At 42.9% G+C, this 19,519-nt stretch overlaps 2 protein-coding genes across 3 annotated transcripts in view; one reads left to right on the forward strand and one right to left on the reverse strand.

The window, feature by feature from the left end:
• Window positions 1-1,645: 1,645 nt before the first annotated feature.
• Window positions 1,646-3,247, forward strand: LOC129759355 (dnaJ homolog subfamily C member 28). The gene is made up of 3 exons (XM_055756785.1): window positions 1,646-1,881; window positions 2,037-2,144; window positions 2,200-3,247. The coding sequence occupies exons 2-3, from the start codon at window positions 2,046-2,048 to the stop codon at window positions 3,190-3,192; spliced, it is 1,092 nt and encodes a 363-aa protein (XP_055612760.1). The 5' UTR covers window positions 1,646-1,881; window positions 2,037-2,045; the 3' UTR covers window positions 3,193-3,247.
• A 722-nt stretch (window positions 3,248-3,969) lies between these two features.
• Window positions 3,970-19,519, reverse strand: part of LOC129759350 (homocysteine-responsive endoplasmic reticulum-resident ubiquitin-like domain member 2 protein) — a 32,298-nt gene continuing 16,748 nt past the window's right edge. For both annotated transcript variants that reach the window (XM_055756778.1, XM_055756779.1), the window contains exons 2-4: window positions 16,569-17,095; window positions 5,489-6,133; window positions 3,970-5,415 (exon numbers count right to left, since the gene is read on the reverse strand). In XM_055756778.1, coding sequence (XP_055612753.1) covers window positions 4,962-5,415; window positions 5,489-6,133; window positions 16,569-17,095 — 1,626 coding nt within the window. In that variant the 3' untranslated portion in view covers window positions 3,970-4,961. The remainder of the gene's footprint in view (window positions 5,416-5,488; window positions 6,134-16,568; window positions 17,096-19,519) is intronic.

A 19,519-nucleotide genomic window follows, 5' to 3' on the forward strand; every position in this document is an offset into this window, starting at 1 on the left:
ATCTGGAAGTGGTACCTTCGTTGGATACAAGTAGTTGTTTGATGGCTATAAGATGTTTCATGTCGATTCGGGGAATTCCTCAAAAAATTCTAACCGATAATGGAACGAACTTTGTAGGAGCGGACCGTGAGACGAAAAAGCTGCTGCAGGAGTTGGATCTGCAACAGATTGCGGATACGCTGAGTGTGAGAGGAGTACAATGGGCGTTTATCCCACCCGGAGCGCCGCATTTTGGTGGATGTTGGGAGCGACTTGTCCGCTCTGTAAAAACAGCGCTTCGATCCATGTTGAAGGATAGGCATCCCTCGGACCTGGTGTTGCGTACAGCTCTTTGTGAAGTTATGAACGTTGTTAACAATAGGCCGTTGACACATGTTCCTGAAGATCCGCAAGATCCTGAACCGATCACACCTAATATGATATTACTTGGTAGAAACAATCATATGCAATACGATCATGATTTCGACGAACGGGACCTAAATTGTCGAGCTGCGTACAAACATGCTCAAATGTACGCTGACAGGTTCTGGCGCAAGTGGGTGTCTTCGTACCGACCTGAGCTGCTGAAACGCCACAAGTGGCAAGACAACCGTAACCGGCACGAATACGCTGTAGGTGATCTTGTAATGATTGTCGACGAGAACATGCATCGCGGGTGCTGGCCTAGAGGTATCATCGATAAGGTAATGCGAGGAACCGACGGTAATGTCCGAACAGTATCAGTACGAACTGCGTTTTCATCATACGTAAGACCAGTTACAAAAATAATCGTATTACAACCCAGAGCGTCTGGTGCCCCGGAGGATGTTGCCGACAACGAGATTTGATCGTAGCAGGCATTGACAGATTTGAATAAAATTTTCACTTGTACGTCAGATAGAGGAAATTACACACGTGCTTTTTTTGCTAGTACAAATATATCGAGTTCTTTTGTAAGAAAAACTACTTTTCAAATACGATCCGATATTTAAACTTACCCCAGCGGAAACCTCCGGAAGTGACAGATTACTCGGCCAGTAGAGTCCGAGGTTTTAATATTTGGTCCTTCCCACCGGCAGGTAAAACCCGATAGATTACTCGGCCAGTAGAGTCCGAGGTTTTAATATTTGGTCCTTCCCACCGGCAGGTAAAACCCGATAGATTACTCGGCCAGTAGAGTCCGAGGTTTTAATATTTGGTCCTTCCCACCGGCAGGTAAAACCCGATAGATTACTCGGCCAGTAGAGTCCGAGGTTTTAATATTTGGTCCTTCCCACCGGCAGGTAAAACCCGATAGATTACTCGGCCAGTAGAGTCCGAGGTTTTAATATTTGGTCCTTCCCACCGGCAGGTAAAACCCGATAGATTACTCGGCCAGTAGAGTCCGAGGTTTTAATATTTGGTCCTTCCCACCGGCAGGTAAAACCCGATAGATTACTCGGCCAGTAGAGTCCGAGGTTTTAATATTTGGTCCTTCCCACCGGCAGGTAAAACCCGATAGATTACTCGGCCAGTAGAGTCCGAGGTTTTAATATTTGGTCCTTCCCACCGGCAGGTAAAACCCGATAGATTACTCGGCCAGTAGAGTCCGAGGTTTTAATATTTGGTCCTTCCCACCGGCAGGTAAAACCCGATAGATTACTCGGCCAGTAGAGTCCGAGGTTTTAATATTTGGTCCTTCCCACCGGCAGGTAAAACCCGATAGATTACTCGGCCAGTAGAGTCCGAGGTTTTAATATTTGGTCCTTCCCACCGGCAGGTAAAACCCGATAGATTACTCGGCCAGTAGAGTCCGAGGTTTTAATATTTGGTCCTTCCCACCGGCAGGTAAAACCCGATAGATTACTCGGCCAGTAGAGTCCGAGGTTTTAATAATTCGTGTCAGCGCTTAGAACAATAAAGGTATTTTTATGGCACTATTTAATGTGTTTAATGAATAACGAACCGATTAAACTGAATTTAAGGAATATTTAAACTATAATTTTTTGCATTCCTGATACTATTCTGGCTAAGGCGTATATAAGTACAAAAATTCTTTTATTTTTTATTTATTTCAGACTGCGTAAATGTTTTTGCGTGCAATTAGAGTGGTCAGATGTCCATCCAAATACCCTCTTTGGATTCATATAAGAAATAAATATACAAGCCGAGCGGAGTTATATAACGTAAATTCTACCGAGATTTTAATAGATAACAGCCTTAACTATAGCTTCATTTCAGAAATGCTACAGCATTCTGGGCGTTACAGAAGATTCCGACCAAAATTCCGTTCGGCAAGCCTACATTTCACTGGTGAAAAAAGTACACCCAGATAGTGGCCATGTGGAGGCTAACGCAGAACGGTTCCACGAAGTCGATACTGCCTTTCGTGTCCTGCAACAAAAGTTTGCAAAATCTCGGCGAGGTATAGTCGAAAATTTGCAGGATCAGGTAAAGGTATTCGATATTCGCCACACTGCTCCTCAACATCGACAGTATTTGAGTTTCGATGGAGTTGGTAGTGGAACACCTGCTCAGCGACAGAAACAGTATCAAGTGGTTAGAGCTCAGCGAGCGCAGGAACGAGTTTTAGAGCATCGTTTATCGAAGGCACAGGCCTCGGAAACAGCACTGATGAAAAAGGGTGATTACTTCAAGAAACATGAAATAAAAACTAAATATGGCGTTGACCGCGTAGTGGAAGATTTAATTCAGGAAGCCATGTCTCGAGGGGATTTCAGTAATTTATCTGGATTTGGAAAACCACTACCGGACCATCAGAGCCAGAATCCTTACGTGGATTTCACCACTCACAAAATTAACAAGATAATGTTGGATAATGGATTCACCCCAGAATGGATTACACTCCATAAGGATATTCGCGAGCAGATTAATGCACTCAACGAAGACTTGTCCAAAGAGCGAGGTTTATTGGGGGAGTTTCCGCTGAGCGCACAGGACGAATATAAATGGTGTAAAGTTTTAGAAGCGCTGGAAGCTGAGGTGAAGGCAATCAATAAAAACATTGACAAATTTAATTTGATCGTACCGGTACTGAACAAACAGATGGTGCACTTAGATTTGATGAAACTTGGTCAGAAGGTTTTGAAAACTAGCAAGCATAAGATGCAAATTGCGAAGGAGGAAGACCTGCTTTCACCTCTCAATAATACAAAGGACGGTAACAAAGTCAATATATTTAGTTTTATAGAATCGTTATTGAAAAAAAATTAAAGGCAACGATACAGATGGATGTAAATTATGTAAATAAAGATTGTTAAAAATGAAATATTAAGTTTCGTTTTTATTGCAAAATCTATATCATTCAGTGCAGACCAAACTCAAAGTAAATGTCTACCCGTCAGGCGTTTTTCTACAAAGGATAAGCCTTAATTGCCGAACAAAATGTCTTTTTTATATACCTGGTTGAATGCTTTAAATTAAGAAAAATGTTATACACATCTACACACTATATTCCTTCAGTATTAAATTTAAGTTGAATCTTTCAATCTACAATGGATCTGTTTAAATTAGTAGTTTTATTCTCTTCCGACGTCAGCAGCCAAGATTTTCTGTAGATCATTATGAAACAGGGAAGTTGAATTTTAATGTTACGTTAACCAAGCTCTGAAATAAATATGCCATTTCGCAGAACATCTACGAATTGATTTTGATTATTTGAATAATTTTGAATGGCTAAGTACTAATCTTTATTCATTACTATATAAGAACCACCCTGTAAGCGTTATCCCTCTCGTGTTCAGATGGGATAAGCTTTTCAGCTGGTGCTAGCGGGCCTGGAAAGAAGTGTCTCGGCTAACAATTTACCACTAGATGGCACTGTGTGAAGCTTTCATAAAAAAGAATTGAGAATAGGGTGGCGCATCAATCGTTTTACATTTAATTTTAATAGTTGGAATAATTTTTTATTATAACTTTTTAATTCGAAAATAATCTGTGATATTTCATGTTCTATTCCCAGAATAGTTGAATTATTGATCTTAACAGTAATTTTATTTGAATAAACATAAATAAACTTTATTCGTCCACTTTGTATTACGTAAATTGATAACATTGTTTTTGTTGAACCACAAATATTTTACAGTTATACACTAAGCTAGTAATAATATATTGTACAAAGAAAAATTAAAAATGTGATGACGTGGGGCACTAATTTTTTTCGACGTGTTTGTTTACAACTGTAGCTTGTTCCTTTTGATTGGCTCGAATGGCTCGAAAAGTCCAATCCATCATACATGTGTTTGGTTTTACTACTTTGTTAAGTTTGTATAAAATCTTATTTTTTCTCAGTATCCAGTGCAGTGTATGAGTTTCATGTGTTAGGTATAAGACAATTTTTGTCGTCCTTGCTCTTCTTCTACTGTTTTTTTTTGCAAGAAATGTTTACCAAATTATCGGGTTTGTGGTATATTTTACCGTTAATACAAACTTTGATGACGTTTTGAATGTATTATATCTTCGAAGACAAATGATACCGCTTTTTTACACTAAACATATAAAGGAAATGCAACAATAATATAGGAGGTATAGTAGGAAGTCAAATAAGTAACCAAATTTAACGAAAGAAATGATATCAACTAAAAAAAATTTACATATATACAAAGAATACACTAGATTGCAACATGTTCGCTGATCGTTACTATTCCAACAAATGTTGTAGCATTGCCAAAGTGCATTCCTATTTGAAGAGCTATGAACCATTTATTTTTTTAAAAGTTCAATGATTTACGATGTTTTAAGTGCAAATAGACTTTTTTTGACCAACGATTGACACTGCAACAATATGAAAGCTGATTCGAAATGACTACAAACAATTCAATATCAGCGCTTGGTTATCGATTTGTTAATCGATCAAAACCAAACACAATAGTTTTTCTTTGCTATTCACAGTTTGATAGATTCGCTCAATTTCTTCCTAATAAACTTTGTCGTTAGATTTTCGTGTCTCGTTCTTTTCACAATTACTAGCTGGTTCATGGTCTTTACGCAGCGGGCGTATCCGGTATGATCGAGGTGAAGAACGACAGTACCAACGTCCTTAGGAAGGCTGCTGCGTCGTTCAGATTTATCCGGTTGGCTTCCGGCAGTGACGAGTTCAGAAGCGGTTGGTCCGGAAGGTTTTCCTCGTTTTGCCCAGCTCCATTTGAGGATGCTGATTGTTCCGATTCAGACGGTTCTTTGGTGGCACCATTCTGGTCCGCAGACTCATTCGATTCCGGTTTCGTCGAATCGGTTGTATCGGACGAGTTGGCGGTACTGGCCCCCGCCGAAGGTTCATTTTCTGCAGCATCAGGAGCCGCTGCTTCATCACGAGCACGAGGCCGGGGAGCGACATTTGGTCGCACTCCATGGGCATTGTTAATTTGTTGAACGACGATCCTCCGAGCACGTTCCAACCGATCGGCATTGTTGTTACGGAAAAAGCCCATTTGATATCTGCAAAGAAGGAATATAAAGTTGAACATGACTTTCATGAAAATCAAGGGTATATAATGTTCATGAAACCTACAGATAAAGACTGATTCCGATGAAGAGAACCGTTATGCATCGAGTCGGCGAAGAGTATAGATAGACGACTGTCATAAGAATGGCCACCCGGCACAAGCTGAAGAAAATATCTAGCCAATCGCGATTTTCCTGCTCCTCGACAACGATGTTAGGGAATCGTCGAGCTGGAGCAGCTGCAGCTGCCGGTCCAGCAGCAGCGACAGCAGCATCATTGGCTCCAGCAACTTCTGCTGCGGGATGGTCGACGGCGTTAGTCGCCGCTCCATTAGGCGTCTGTGGTGCCCTGGGGCCGATTGTACCAGTTGAAGGACCAGGTGCGGCAGCCGAGATCGATGAGTCCGCACCTGCTGTCGAGGGGCCCGGAAGTGTTGATGGTTGACTAGGCAAGGCAGCTGAAGCCGAGGATGCCGCTGTTGTGATGGGTGCTGGAATGCTGCTGGCCGTTGGTAGATTCGGGGACGAATTCATCGTCGACATGTAGGGATAGTACGCCAGGTTCGGCGGTAGACTAGGAATCGTCATCGGGTTTGCACTGGCCGGAACCGTTGAGGCGGTTGGAGGTTGAGGGCCGCTTGCAGTCGGCATGTTTACGTTCGTTGGTGCGCCATTTGGAAAGACCGTCTGTGGATTTTGACCATTCGATATCCTAAAATTAAAAGTAAGAAAGCAATTTTAATAAAACTTCAACAGCGAGGTATTTTGAGTTTTTTTTTTGGAGACTGGGAGATGATAGAGGCCAGTGTCAATTATGGCTTGAAAAAGCACGCATATTCATGAATATTTTAATTAAACTTCAATGAAGCAAATTGATTGGACGGTAACTTAAAATGAAATATTTTTGCCTAAATGCTTCTGATGACAAAGAAGCTTGTGTTGTTTTATCTGGCGATATTGATATTGTTTTACTCGCCCGAAGACAACAAGACATGCAAAGCAAACTCGACGACCTCACCGAAAGCTCCAAGGCAGCAGGTCTCAAAGTCAATGTCGGAAAGACCAATTCGATACAAATCAACACAGAAAACCCTTCGTGGTAGCTGGGCAACAAGCTGAGAAAGTGGAGTACTTCCAGTATCTTGGTAGCCAGATAACGCCAGATGGTGGTACCAAGAAAGACATCAAATATCTCTCTACGAAAGAAAATCCGAATCTTCAACTCAAACATCGCCGGTGTTATCAAAGGGCGCTAGAAATCAAGATTCGAGAACGTAAGTGAAGATGGATTGAGCACACGCTGCGAAAATATGAGAACGAGTTTTGCAGAGAGGCGCTTGAATGGAACCCAGAGGGATATCGAAGGAGAGGCAGACCCAGAAACTCGTGGCGGCGAAACCTTGCCGCCGAAATCAAAACTGTCGACGAGAATCTTGACTGGGACCAAGTGAAGACGCTGGTTCCAGATCTTCAACAGTGGAGGTCTTTTACCACGGCCCTATGCGCCGGAGAATCGACACTTTTTTTTTTTTTTTCTAGGATTTTAACTCTCTCGAGTTATTCATCCTCACAAGGGAGAATCGACACGGGATCATTGAGTAATGTTGCGAAATGAAAAGCAGGTTTTACGCAACAAGAGATACAAAATAAACTTTATTAAAAACGAACAATTATAAAAACTTTAAGTGGACTCATGCCGATAAACTGGTGTATAATAATGTGCTTATCACAACGTGTCTCGATGACAGTAATCCTACACGACAGAGATGGCGACTTCCTTCAGTGTGACGTCTGTCACATGATGAGTCACCGATGGGTAACCATGGCTCGGATGAGGGGTCCATCCAACACCTCCCCCTTTTAATACAGGTGATACGGCTCATAACGCACTGGCGCTCTTCTGGTCCTCGAAGAGTGGCGAGGTATGAGCGGATTAGCTGGGTGAGGCTGCCTACGATGTGATCTGGTAGTTGATTCCATTTCCTGTTGTACGAGAGCAGGTATTAAACTAGGGTTAGTTCGAATTTCGTTGTTGTCTTCTGGAACCGAATTCGACTCGGACAAACCCCAAGAATCGAGTAAAATAGATAGTGGGATTCTGGCCGAGGACTTGGATTTGATTGATTCATCTGCAGACTCGCACCGTTGCCTCATCTGGTTGCAGTGCGATCGAATTAGTTTTGATTTCTGTGGGAGCCAAACGTTGTAGATAACATTTCCTACTCGTTCTAAAACTTGACCCGGTTCCCAGCACCAGGAGTTATTTTCGTAGACTTTTGCCCAGACCAGGTCCTGACGTTCATAGCTTCTGGCCTTGGCACCGTGTTTTCGATTGAACTGCTGATCTTGCTTGGTGGTTTTCGAAAAGTACTGGGACGGTGGTTTGAGTAAGTCGAGAGACGTGCGCACTGGCCTACCCAAAAGAACTTCAGCTGGCGTTTTTCCATCCGGTGCACCGCGACACGGGGTGGAGCGATAACAAAGAAGAAAAGTGTCTATGGCTTCTGCTAGGACCTCTCCCCCTGCTGTAATTTTCTTCAGTGTCCTTTTGAACGTGTCGACAAAACGTTCAGCAAGTCCGTTAGACTGCGGGTGGGATGGTGGTGTTTTCAGATGCAAAATTCCATTCACTTCGCAGTATCGCTCGAATTCTTCGCTGACCAATTGCCGACCGTTGTCGCTAACCAGGGTTTCCGGCATGCCAAATCTGGCGAAAATACTACGGAGGATGATGAGAGTATCAGCCGTAGTGATCCGTTTAGTTGGGACTACCTCGGGCCATTTGCTGAATGCGTCGACGAGAATCAAATAATACATACCATCGACTGGCCCAGCATAGTCGATGTGAATCCTTTACCAGGGTTTGGTGGGAGCTGGCCAGGATTCAAGAGTTGTTTTTCTGTTGGTTTTGGCTACACTAGCGCACTCGGTGCAGGCGCGAACAAGTTGAGCGATGCTGTCGTCGATACCAGGCCAATACACGTAGTTTCTGGAGATCGAACGCATTCGATCCACACCTGGGTGGCCTTTGTGCAGCTGGTGGAGAACTTTCTTGTGGAATTTTGCTGGAATAACTAACCTTTCTCCATAGGTCAGGCACCCCGAAGAAGAAGACAGGCCATCGCGACGCAAGTAGAATTGCTGGAGTTGTGTGTCGCTGAGATCCGATTTGCTTTTCGGCCAGCCCTGCTGGACGAAACGTAAAACTTGCTTGAGTATCGGATCGGATTGTGTTTCCGCTTGAATAGCCTTGAAAGTTAACGGTAACACCTCCAAGGATTGTTGAACGACGGAATGGATGGTCTTCTCCAGCTCAATTGACGCAATAACAAACTCTTCGTCTGGTCGAATGTGCGTGTTGATCAACCGAGACAAAACGTCTGCATGCCCGAAGCTATCAGTCGAAACGTACTGTATGGTGAAGTCGTACAACAACAATGTCAACGCCCACCTCTGCAGTCTGTTGGCTGTGTAGATAGGGATTCCTTTTTTGGATCCGAAGATGGCCAACAGTGGTTTGTGATCCGTCTCGAGAGTAAAGTGCCTCCCAAACAGCATTCGATGAAAGCGTGTCAGGCGAAAATCAAAGCTAGACCCTCTTTTTCGATCTGGCTGTAATTGGTTTCAGCCGGGGTCAAACTGCGGGAAGCGTGACAAACAGCTTTAATAGTCCCGTCGGGGAAACGGTGAGCGATTCGTGCACCAATGCCCACTGATGATGCGTCGGCCGAGACTATTATTTCCTGCTTCGGGTCGTAGTGGGTGAGAGCGAGCGGCGATTGTAGAAGCTTTTTAAATCGGTCGAACGCTTGTTGACACGCGCCACTCCACTCAAACTTGACTCCTGTTTTCAGAAGTTGGTCCATGGGAAATCTCAGCTGGCGCATTTCGGGGATGTACTTGGAGTAATAATTTACCGCCCCCAGGTATGAACGGAGTGTCGGTACGTCGTGCGGTGCTGGCATTGCTGCAATGGCGGAAACCTTATCCGGGTCGGGCCGAATACCATCGGTGTCGAGGATCTGTCCCAGATATTTGATTTGTCGCATATTGAACCGGCACTTTTCAATGCGAACCGTGAAACCGTAGTCCTGGAGTCGGCTTAGAACCTGGTGTACGTTCCGGTTCAGTTCGTCCTCCGATTTTCCTCCAACCAGAAGATCATCCAAGTAGCCACGAGTGCATTGAAGTCCGCTTAGCATGGCATCGACTATCTGCTGGAATGCTCCCGGGGCAGATTTGATATCCGGAGACAGTCGTGTGAAGCGGAACAAACCTTTGTGGGTGTTTATGGTGAGGAGATGCTGGCTATTTTCGTCCACCTGGACCTGGAGATAGGCGTCCGAGAGGTCGATGTGAGTGAAAAATCGACAACCGGACATGCTGGTGAATATATCCTCTGGCAGAGGAAGTGGATTTTGATTTGCTTCCAGCACACTGTTGAGTCCTGTAGAGAAATCGGCACAGATGCGAACGGTACCGGTACACAGTATCGACCGGTTGCAGGACGCCGAGATTTACTAAGCGCTGGATTTCATCCTCAACAACACCTTCCATGCTGTAGGATACGGGGCGTTTACCACGGAACACTGGTTTTGGATTTCCACGGAGTGACAACTGCACTTTGGTCTTGGTGCACAGACCCATACGACTGGTGAACACTTCGGAGAACTTTGATTGCAAATCTGCCACGATTTTGGACGAGGGATCTGTGCTGCTGGTTACTTGGTTGCAGAACGTGTTAAACGGGACGTCCCACAAGCCAAACATCTCTATCCAATCGGTGCCCAGTACGGATAGGTTCACTTTCGGAGAAGCGACGTAACATAAACCTCGTTTGGAAGTGCCGTTTATGTTTACATCACACCAGAATTCCGAAGCGAGCGGTAGAGGATCGCCCGATGCTGTTATCGCCTGGCATGATGGTGGGTGGGCGGCAGGTTTGCCGATCTGCTTCCACAATGCCTCGGTGATTACACTTATGTCCGAAGCAGAGTCGACCTGCAGCCGAACTGGGACGTTATTTATCAACACCTCCGCATATTTCCTACTGCGGTTGACGGCGTTTATCGACACCACTTTCGTTGACTTCTTGTGTTTTGCACTTTTTTGTTTTCCAGCCGATTTCCCGAGAAAGCAGGCACAGTAGCCTTCCCTGTGGCCATTTTTCCCGCACTCACGACACTGGTGATCCCGAAAATGGCACTCCTTCGCGAAGTGCATGCCTCCACATGCCCAGCAGGGACTCCGCGGTTGATCGGTGGTAGTTTTGTTTCCGAAATCACTGGATGACTTTCGGTGTTGTTTCGGAAACTTGCTATCACTTTTATTCACTGAGTTCACTGCCGGTTGTGAGAGTTTCTCGACCATCACATTATCACTTTTAAGGTTCATGAAATTCCGGCTTTCTTCCACAATTTTCGCCAACGTCACATCAGCAGATTCGTTTAATTTATTTATTAAGCGCATCCGGATGTCAGTGTCTTTGGGCGATTTGAGTCCACAAACAAATATCAGACATTTAAAATGTTCTTCAGAGATGTCTGATAACTTAAAATCCACACACATTCTGTTCACTTTACAGGAATACGCCAAAATGTCCTCCGAATCTTCTTTTGCCGTTTGAAGGCACTGGAATCGCCGATGAAATACGGAGACAGGAGATCCGAATAGCTTTTTCAGCGTTTCGGTGGTTTCCGCAAAGCTGAACTCCTTCGACAGTTTTGGAAGGACGAACGAAGTGTACCGCTCATGCGCGGCGGGGCTTAGCTTCCTCATTAGAAGCCGCACTTTTGCAGCGTCGTCGAGTTTCGCTGCATCTTTGTCGAACAGCTCGGAGTAACGGCAGAACCAGGCATCGAAGGTACAACCCTGGTTTGGATCGTAGTTGAACTCTGTGATGTTACTCGCTAGTGATTCTAGGGCAACATCATCACGGGACAATTCCTTAAAACAGCGCTGAGTGGCATCCAGCTGTTCGGACAACTTTGAAAACAGTTGTTGCTGTTGCTGGAGGATTTGGGCCAGCGCTTGTTGGAACGAAAAAGCGCTTGATCCCGGCACTGGTGGTGGTTGATTGTCCGTCATTCTAACCTCGAAGAATCACTCCCGGAGAAAAACGTTATTTTCCCGAAACTCGACCGATTATGCAAAAACCCGACTTGCAAATACTCGTCGCCACTTTGTTGCGAAATCAAAAGCAGGTTTTACGCAACAAGAGATACAAAATAAACTTTATTAAAAACGAACAATTATAAAAACTTTAAGTGGACTCATGCCGATAAACTGGTGTATAATAATGTGCTTATCACAACGTGTCTCGATGACAGTAATCCTACACGACAGAGATGGCGACTTCCTTCAGTGTGACGTCTGTCACATGATGAGTCACCGATGGGTAACCATGGCTCGGATGAGGGGTCCATCCAACAAGTAAATAAGAAGCTTATTAAGTGTTGTTGTTGTTGTTGTTGTGTTTTTCGTTTAGATTGGCCTGAGGAACGAAGCAGATCAACACATCACACACATTTCATTCTTTGCACACATCGAGTCCACACCACTATTTATTTAGGTTTATATTGTTACAAGCGTTGGATGGCAAGACTCCTCAGAGCGGCTTGTCCAGTGAAAGAGAGTGCTATTTTTTCCGTCTGCTCCTCCCAAGCTGTGCAGATAAATCGCACTGAAATCAAGAGTGAGGTTGTCAATAATAAGAGAATTCCCTTCTCCGAACAATTCTATTGCGCATTGTGTTGAAGAGAAATCTGAGAGCTAACACAGTTTATTCTTGGTACGTTCACGAGAAAAGACGCTGCTCTCCGAATCAAATTTACCAGAGGTGTCCTGATTTTCGAGAAGCCGTCCTGATTTTTCAAAAATGTCCTGAATTTTGAAAAAAAAAATCTTAATTATAAATGAATTTGTAATAAAACAGTTTAACCTCTTAAACCGATGGTAATCTTCGGTTCAGATGATATTTGAACGGCGTTTTTTTCGAAATAAACTACAAGCCAGCTACAAGCAACTTCTAATCTTTTCTAAAGTGTGTCCACGATGAAATTGCCACACTATAAAATTGCTCTAACTTTTTAACGGTTGGGTGTAATTTAATGAAAATTTGGGTGGTAGAGTTCATAGTGTGTTGAAAGGATATCATGGATTTCGCGCTCCCGCCGCATCTAGAACATCACGAGCCCTTAAAGCAAGCGTCGGTGAGGCGTAGCGGTAGGAAGCGCTCGCTCCCAGGTAAGTCCTGGTTTATTCCGTTAATTTTGGTGCAGTTTCTGCTGGTCCTCTTTCTTTTGATGTTCCAGAAAGTTTTTCCGACCTTGGTGCTGAATCGTACGATGCTGGTGAAAGATGAGAGGAGCGAACCCAATTCCTTCGAAAAGAATTACTCTTGGAACCTGACAATGTGCCCCGATGGTTTGAAGCTCTTGAGTCCGGAATGGATGTTTCGTCTTAATGAAGATGACCATGGTTGACCGTTGCACTACGAGGCTCGAATAGCAGCGAAAAACTATCTACAACAACTTAGGCAGGACTTCGAAGAAACCCACCCCGTCGGAGCACAATTAGCAGCGATCATGTGGTTTTCGTTGATGGAGTGACTTCAAGGAATGTTGAAAGAGTCGGTTTACATGGAGGTTCCCGACAATTAAAATCCCGTCCACCGGATATCATTTTGCGTGCGATCATGAGGCCTCAGAATTGGTGAAGATAGAAGGTATCGAGAAACAAGATCAACTTGCTGATGTCTCAACCAAGCTGCTGGAATTCCGTTTTGGACCCGAAACGGATGTCGGCCTACATGAACGAGAGGGGGTGTTGAAGGAGTAGCAATCCATGATATCCTTTCAACAATTCTAGTTTTTTCATAGCAACAGTGCTTAGTAACGAACCTTGTTTGTAATGAAAAACTTATCACTCCGTACTTTTATATTAGTCTGAAAGCCTTTTGGATTCTGGTTGTTCCTGTCTCTGCCCCAATTCTGCTATCTCAACATAGTGCATTGTTTACATCCTGCAAGTTTTAAAGTTCTGTGATCAAAACTCGCGGAAATGGAGTCGAAAGAACAGTTCGTGCATGGTAAAATCTTGCGCATTGCATTCATCACGAGAACAAGGATCTCTCGCATCGTTCCATCGCTGAAACGTTGGGACTCGCGAATTCCACGGTGTCTGCACGTGCGGGAAGCGGAGTGCACCTTTCGTGACCCAGGACACGATGAACGGACAGGTGTACATTAAGCTGCCATAAATTTGTATGGTAAATTTCAAGCTAGTGAAATGTTATGCGCTGCAGGCTTAAATTGATCCTAGTACAAGGTTTCATGCCAAATTTGGGCCTGATCGGATCACAAGAAGGGCTCACTCAACGAGCCTAAAGTTTGTATGGGTTTTGAAACATTTTGTTCCGGAGGAACATGGAAATCCAGTTTTTCATGAATAACTTTGGCCCCCTTCGGCCGATTCCTTTTTTAAACGGTTTTTCTTAATGCCTACACTATGAAAAATATTTCATCTGAAGCCAGCACTTCGATAAGAGTTAAGATAAAACAGGTATTAGGCTTCAAAAATGAGATAATTTTTTAAGAGTGGTATTCATCACCGTTTATGAGTCGGGGTGGTCGATATTTGTATATTTGTCATAATTTGGGCTTTAAGAAAAACCGTTTTTAAAAGAAATCGGCCTGAAGGGAACCAAAGTTATTGATGAAAAACTGGTTTTTTATGTTTCTCCCGAACAAAATGTCTCAAAATCCCATACAAAAACTTCAGGCTCGTTGAGCGACCCCTTCCCGTGATCCGATCTGGCCCAAATTTGGCATGAGATCCTGTACTAGGCTTAGGAGCAATTTTAGCCTGCAGCGCAAAACTTTTTCAAAAGTCGGGTCATTTGGGGCACTCACTCTAGTAGTGTACATGAAAGAGTGCCACCAGAAGACCTACAACATCCCAACAATCTTATGGCCGGATTTTTCCTCATACCACTACTCCAAGGACATGCTGAAGTAACATGCGAACAATAAGGTCGATTTCGTACCGAAAATGTTCAACCCTCCTAACACCCTGGAGCTCCGCCCCATCGAGAAGTACTGGGCGATTATAAAGGCGACAGTCGAGGAACTGAAGAAAGTATGGGCTTACATGCAAAAAATGGATGAATCACAAGTTGTGCAGAATCTTATGGCCGGGGTTAAGGCCAAGGTGCGGGCATTTGCGTATGGACTGTAATAAAATACGAGTAAAATGGTTAAATGAAGTTTAATAGTTATTTTTCAATCCCTGAAAATTCGATGGAAATCGGATGAAAACTCGAATTTTGCGAATCAATTTTGTGTGTGGAAATTTCATCGTGGACACCCGTTAATCTCTTTTGTTGCATAAATTAAGGCGTTTACAGCACCGTTATTTCGCCCTAATTTATGCAATCTTAGAAGCGCTGCATATAATTTCCAACAATATGCTGATGTCCTGGAATATCCTGTATTATTTCCTTTCAGACATGTTAACTTTTTATTTCAACAATCACTCTGCAAAATTTAGGTTTCTGAGATATTGCAGTTTGAATGTTAAAAGTCCAAAAAATCCGATTTTCGTATAATAACTGTATCTTAGGCCACACAAACTTAAGAAAGCTAAAATTTTGTGATACAATAGTGTGATAGTTGATCTATCTTGCACAGAAGATTGATAAAAAAAATATCATCAAAGTAAAAAGTTATGGAAGTTGGAAGTCGAAGGGACAGTGCGCGTGCGTCCAATTTGATATACAATTATGAACGGTACTGTATCGCGAAATTCAGATTAGTGATAAACGAAACGTCTGTTCTCAACAGACACTTAAATTTGTTCGGTACGCTTTTACCGAAATTCGGCAACAATAAAATTTGTAATAGGTACCTGCCAATTCGGTAGAATAACGTTGCTGAAGATTCCTCTTTCAGGAAATCTTCTCGTCAAAGTATCATTAATTATTATCATTAATTAATCCACCAAACCTCGCACTTGGGCATCCTAATCTTATTTAACCATATGAAGAAGTGTGTTCGTTCAATGATTGCCATGAAGCGTTCCCATTTTTTCTATATCTGTTTCGCCTTTATCAATAAAGCATTCATCATGATCATGGAAATCGATGAAAGCGTAAAGCGTAGATATACAACGCTTTTATTTTTTTACAATTATCATACATTCTTACTAAAAGCTTTCGACGTAAAGTCCATAATCAAACTGTAATTAACTATAGTAACAAATATTTGTGGCCATAAAGTTGTTAATGATAGAATATAATCGTTTTTACGCCTTTTAAATCCCGATCATGAAAAAAAGTTAGTTGAGTTGGACACTGGACACTGTATCCTTCGTAGGCTTTTATAGCTTTTGATTCCGGAGAAGACCGTTTTTTTGTCATTCAAATGCTCCTTAGGATTTTACTGGTTCTTCTAATATTCTTCACTTTTATGGGTAAGTGTAGTTACAGAGCTATTAATCTTTAAATAACTTTTCAATCTCCCCTACAGACACTGCGGAAAACTTGAAATGCCACATTTGCTATGCCGAAACTAGCGAACGGTGCATGGAAAAGAGCAGAGAGATAGAGTGCACCATCAAGGATGTCCTGATTCAACATGAATATTTGGAGAGCAACAATCCTACGATATCGCTGAGAACGCCACCGGGAGCGATCAGCTTCAAGTGTTACGGGGCTCTGAAGAAATTTAGTTCGGGAAAAATTCAATACAACCGACAATGCACATTCTCGGCTACTGACATTTGTCACGGCTATAATTCGAATGTTGAGCTTAAGTTTTGTGAAACGTGCTCAACCGATATGTGTCTCTTGTCAGGCGAACCTAATATTACTAAGCAGGTTCAATCGGCGGGAAACGATGGTTCCATCTTATATGGAGGATTGTTCACCCGTATTTTGTGTTTGACGATTTTTGTAATGATATATCTTTAATACTTTAGCTTGATAGAAAAGTTGTTCGATCAAGAAGTTTTAGACACATCGAAATCATAAAAATGTTCTTATAAATTCATGACAATTGGCAATACAAGCGCTTTAATGAGAGATAAACTCCTGACATGAAATGAAACTTACTCTGAATAAATAAAATAAAAAAGTAAAATCAACTTACACATTCATGTACTGGTTGAGATACTGCATGTAGGCCTGCTGCATCCAGCTCTGAAAAACTAGCTGCTGGCTCATGATAAAGTCGGCCGACGCCGGTGGAATTCCGCCAGCCGGGAAGGGAATTGTACTAGCACCGGGAGGCACGCCGGGATTTCCGAGGAAAGGAACCGCAGCAGCAGCAGCAGATGTAGCTGCCGGGTGATGCCGATGCCGTAGTCCATCAGTTGTGGAAACTGGTGAGATATTCTGAGTTGGAGTTGTGACTGTTGTGGCTCGCTGCGAAGTTCCGGCTGCTGCTGCCGTCGAGGTTTCGGCATTTGTAGACTTGGGTGCCATCGTTGTCGTTGTTTTCTTGCTCGATGAGCTGGAGCCGGAATCTTTCGTTCTGGTGGGGGGAAAGTTTTTTGGCTGAAAAACTAGATGCAGCGTGTGTGCAGTTTGGCCATCGTAGTTCCGCAGCACGTCTTTGAGTACGACGCTGTCGCCAAGCAGCTGACCGGAGTAGATGAGTTTCTGCTCGTCGGTGCCCTGTGGGAGGATAGGAAAATGGAAAAGAATGTAGATATATTTTTCGTGGTATTGTAAACATTAATTTTATCAATTAAGTCAAGGAAGATGAAATGGTGACTGTCTATTGGTAGCATCTCTAGCAGTTAACTGACTCAGAAGTCGGAAGGTTTCCTTCGCTAGTGAAACATCGCTTTCCCTGTGATTTCCACTGTGGAGAAGGTTAAGTTATGCCCCACAGCTTCAATAGTGAGAAACGACATTACTTGTGCTAGCTACTATGCAGTAGATCTTGTCTTAACTTTGTAGTTTCAATCTTGAGACCGAACGCACTCTAACTACTTGAAAGCTTTTCCCCAATGAAGTCGGTCGACTCCGACCATCATAATTCTCCTTTTTCTTAGAATGGCAACCCTAGAATTTTAGCCAAGTGTCTTTTTCATCTCGTCTGTGTATCACTGTGCTTGCGCTAGAATCGCGTTCAAGATACCAAAACACCCGCTCTTGGAATTGGTCAGAATCATCAATCCTGCATTGAAAATTCAGTCAGGGCTAACAGCTTTCAACGTCACGGGCGATTTGCAATCATAAGGTTGCAGATCATAAAGATAAACATTATTTTATTTTGCGTTTCGCCAAAATAGTTGATCGGGGAGTGTAACGCCATGCTGGATGGAAACACTCACGAGCTGTCAGGAAGGAGCCCTATAGTGATCGGTGCTATAGTATGAGAGAATACCCGGTACAGTTTATTGGAAGCCGTCGCGAAACTGGAGGTCGAGCTATATAACGCTGAAGTTATCAGTATCTACCGTAAGCACAGAATACCGAAAAGAACCTCAATGATTGATATTGGCGTCATTCAATTGGTCGATCACTGTTCGTGGCAAAGATCTTGAGAAATGAAATTGACTGCTATTGGCTACTTTCCCGTTGTAACATCCAGAACGAACCCTTGTAATCGAGACTGGCTCTCATTGGAACCTCGAAGTACGCGCTATGGCAGTAACGACCACCTCCGTTTCGCTAAAATATGCTTCCTCCTTTATTATACCCTATTCTATTTTAATGTGTCCATTGCAACTTTCAAACAACGGATTGAACATAGCATGAGTGAACGATTAAGAAACTAGCAAACGATTTATGTAAACCTAGATTTACGATCTATTCATTCAGACACCCACCTTTGTCAGATGATATCAAGATAATAAACAAATTAACAAATAACAACGATGTCGATAGAGAATCGAGAGGTTTCGTTCCCAGAGCGGCCCGGTTTTAGCACTTACACGAGCTATTAGGACAAGCAGGGAAAATCGTTAAAGACCACAGTACCAGAGGGTAGACGATAACTCATGGGATCAAGCCTATAGAGTTGTACCGACGAGCTTGGGAGGCCTAAGGTCATCGACCAAAAAGTATATTGAAATTGAAAACTTAAGGAGATCGTTGCGCGTCTTGGTATGGTCCGTGCAAAAGAGCCGTGCAATTCATTTAATCGCTGTAGAATGACGAATCTTCGGGAATTATCGGAGTCATAGTGATACTCGATCGATACATGATAGGCAGAACATCGTTGAGTCATTGGGCAACAGGTCAGCCTTCCAGTCGTCAAGAGGCTATGTAATGTCTTCCCTGGTATGCAATGCCTCTGGTAGGATCTATAACGTATATTTATCTCTATCCCTAACACTAGACCTACTTGTTCAATCTTTGAATTCAACAGAATTTCAAGTCAATAAGTCAACAATTGATCAATGAATGAACTTTGGTATACGTTTTGTAAATAAACAATGAAAATATTATAAAATCAAGTGGTTTTATCAAGAAATTATTAATAGCGCCGATGTGGTCTAGCGGATAGGCTGGCGCGAGTCTGGTTTCGGTATGTCAGGCGTACTGAGTTCGATTCCCGGTATCGACAAGAAAACTTTTGGGTTCGAATCCCATAAGTGGCCGACAGGTAAGATGTGTTTCCTCCTATAACTGACTACATAATATGAATGTTCAGGGCTGGTAGCGGTTTGACAATGAAATAGTAGTGACTTTAGTGACCAAAATTTGAAAAAAAAATTGACCAAATAGTGACTTTGAGGACCGAAAAAAGTGACCAAATTGTGACTATGTAGAACGAAAAAAGTAACTTTGAAGTACAAAAAATGTGACCAAATAGATTTTGAAGCAATTAAAATAGTCAGCCAAAGATAATTCTGTAGTTATCAAGTTTAATAAAGATGATTTTTGATCTGCAAAGTGTTAAATGTTCATTGGATTGCAAATTTATTCCTTTTTGTATCATGAAAAACGAATTTAAGTCCACCGTCTTCGGTAATTCTTCGGCTTTTTTGCGAGGAAGCCAGTTATCAAACGCGCTTTTTTCTTCTCTAAGATATCTTGAACTTGGTCAGCAGCTCGTTTTTGTGAAGACTGCTGTTTCCTAACAGT

This window comes from Uranotaenia lowii, unplaced genomic scaffold (genome assembly GCF_029784155.1).
Source record: "Uranotaenia lowii strain MFRU-FL unplaced genomic scaffold, ASM2978415v1 HiC_scaffold_140, whole genome shotgun sequence".
In the NCBI taxonomy this organism is placed as follows: Eukaryota; Metazoa; Arthropoda; class Insecta; order Diptera; family Culicidae; genus Uranotaenia; species Uranotaenia lowii.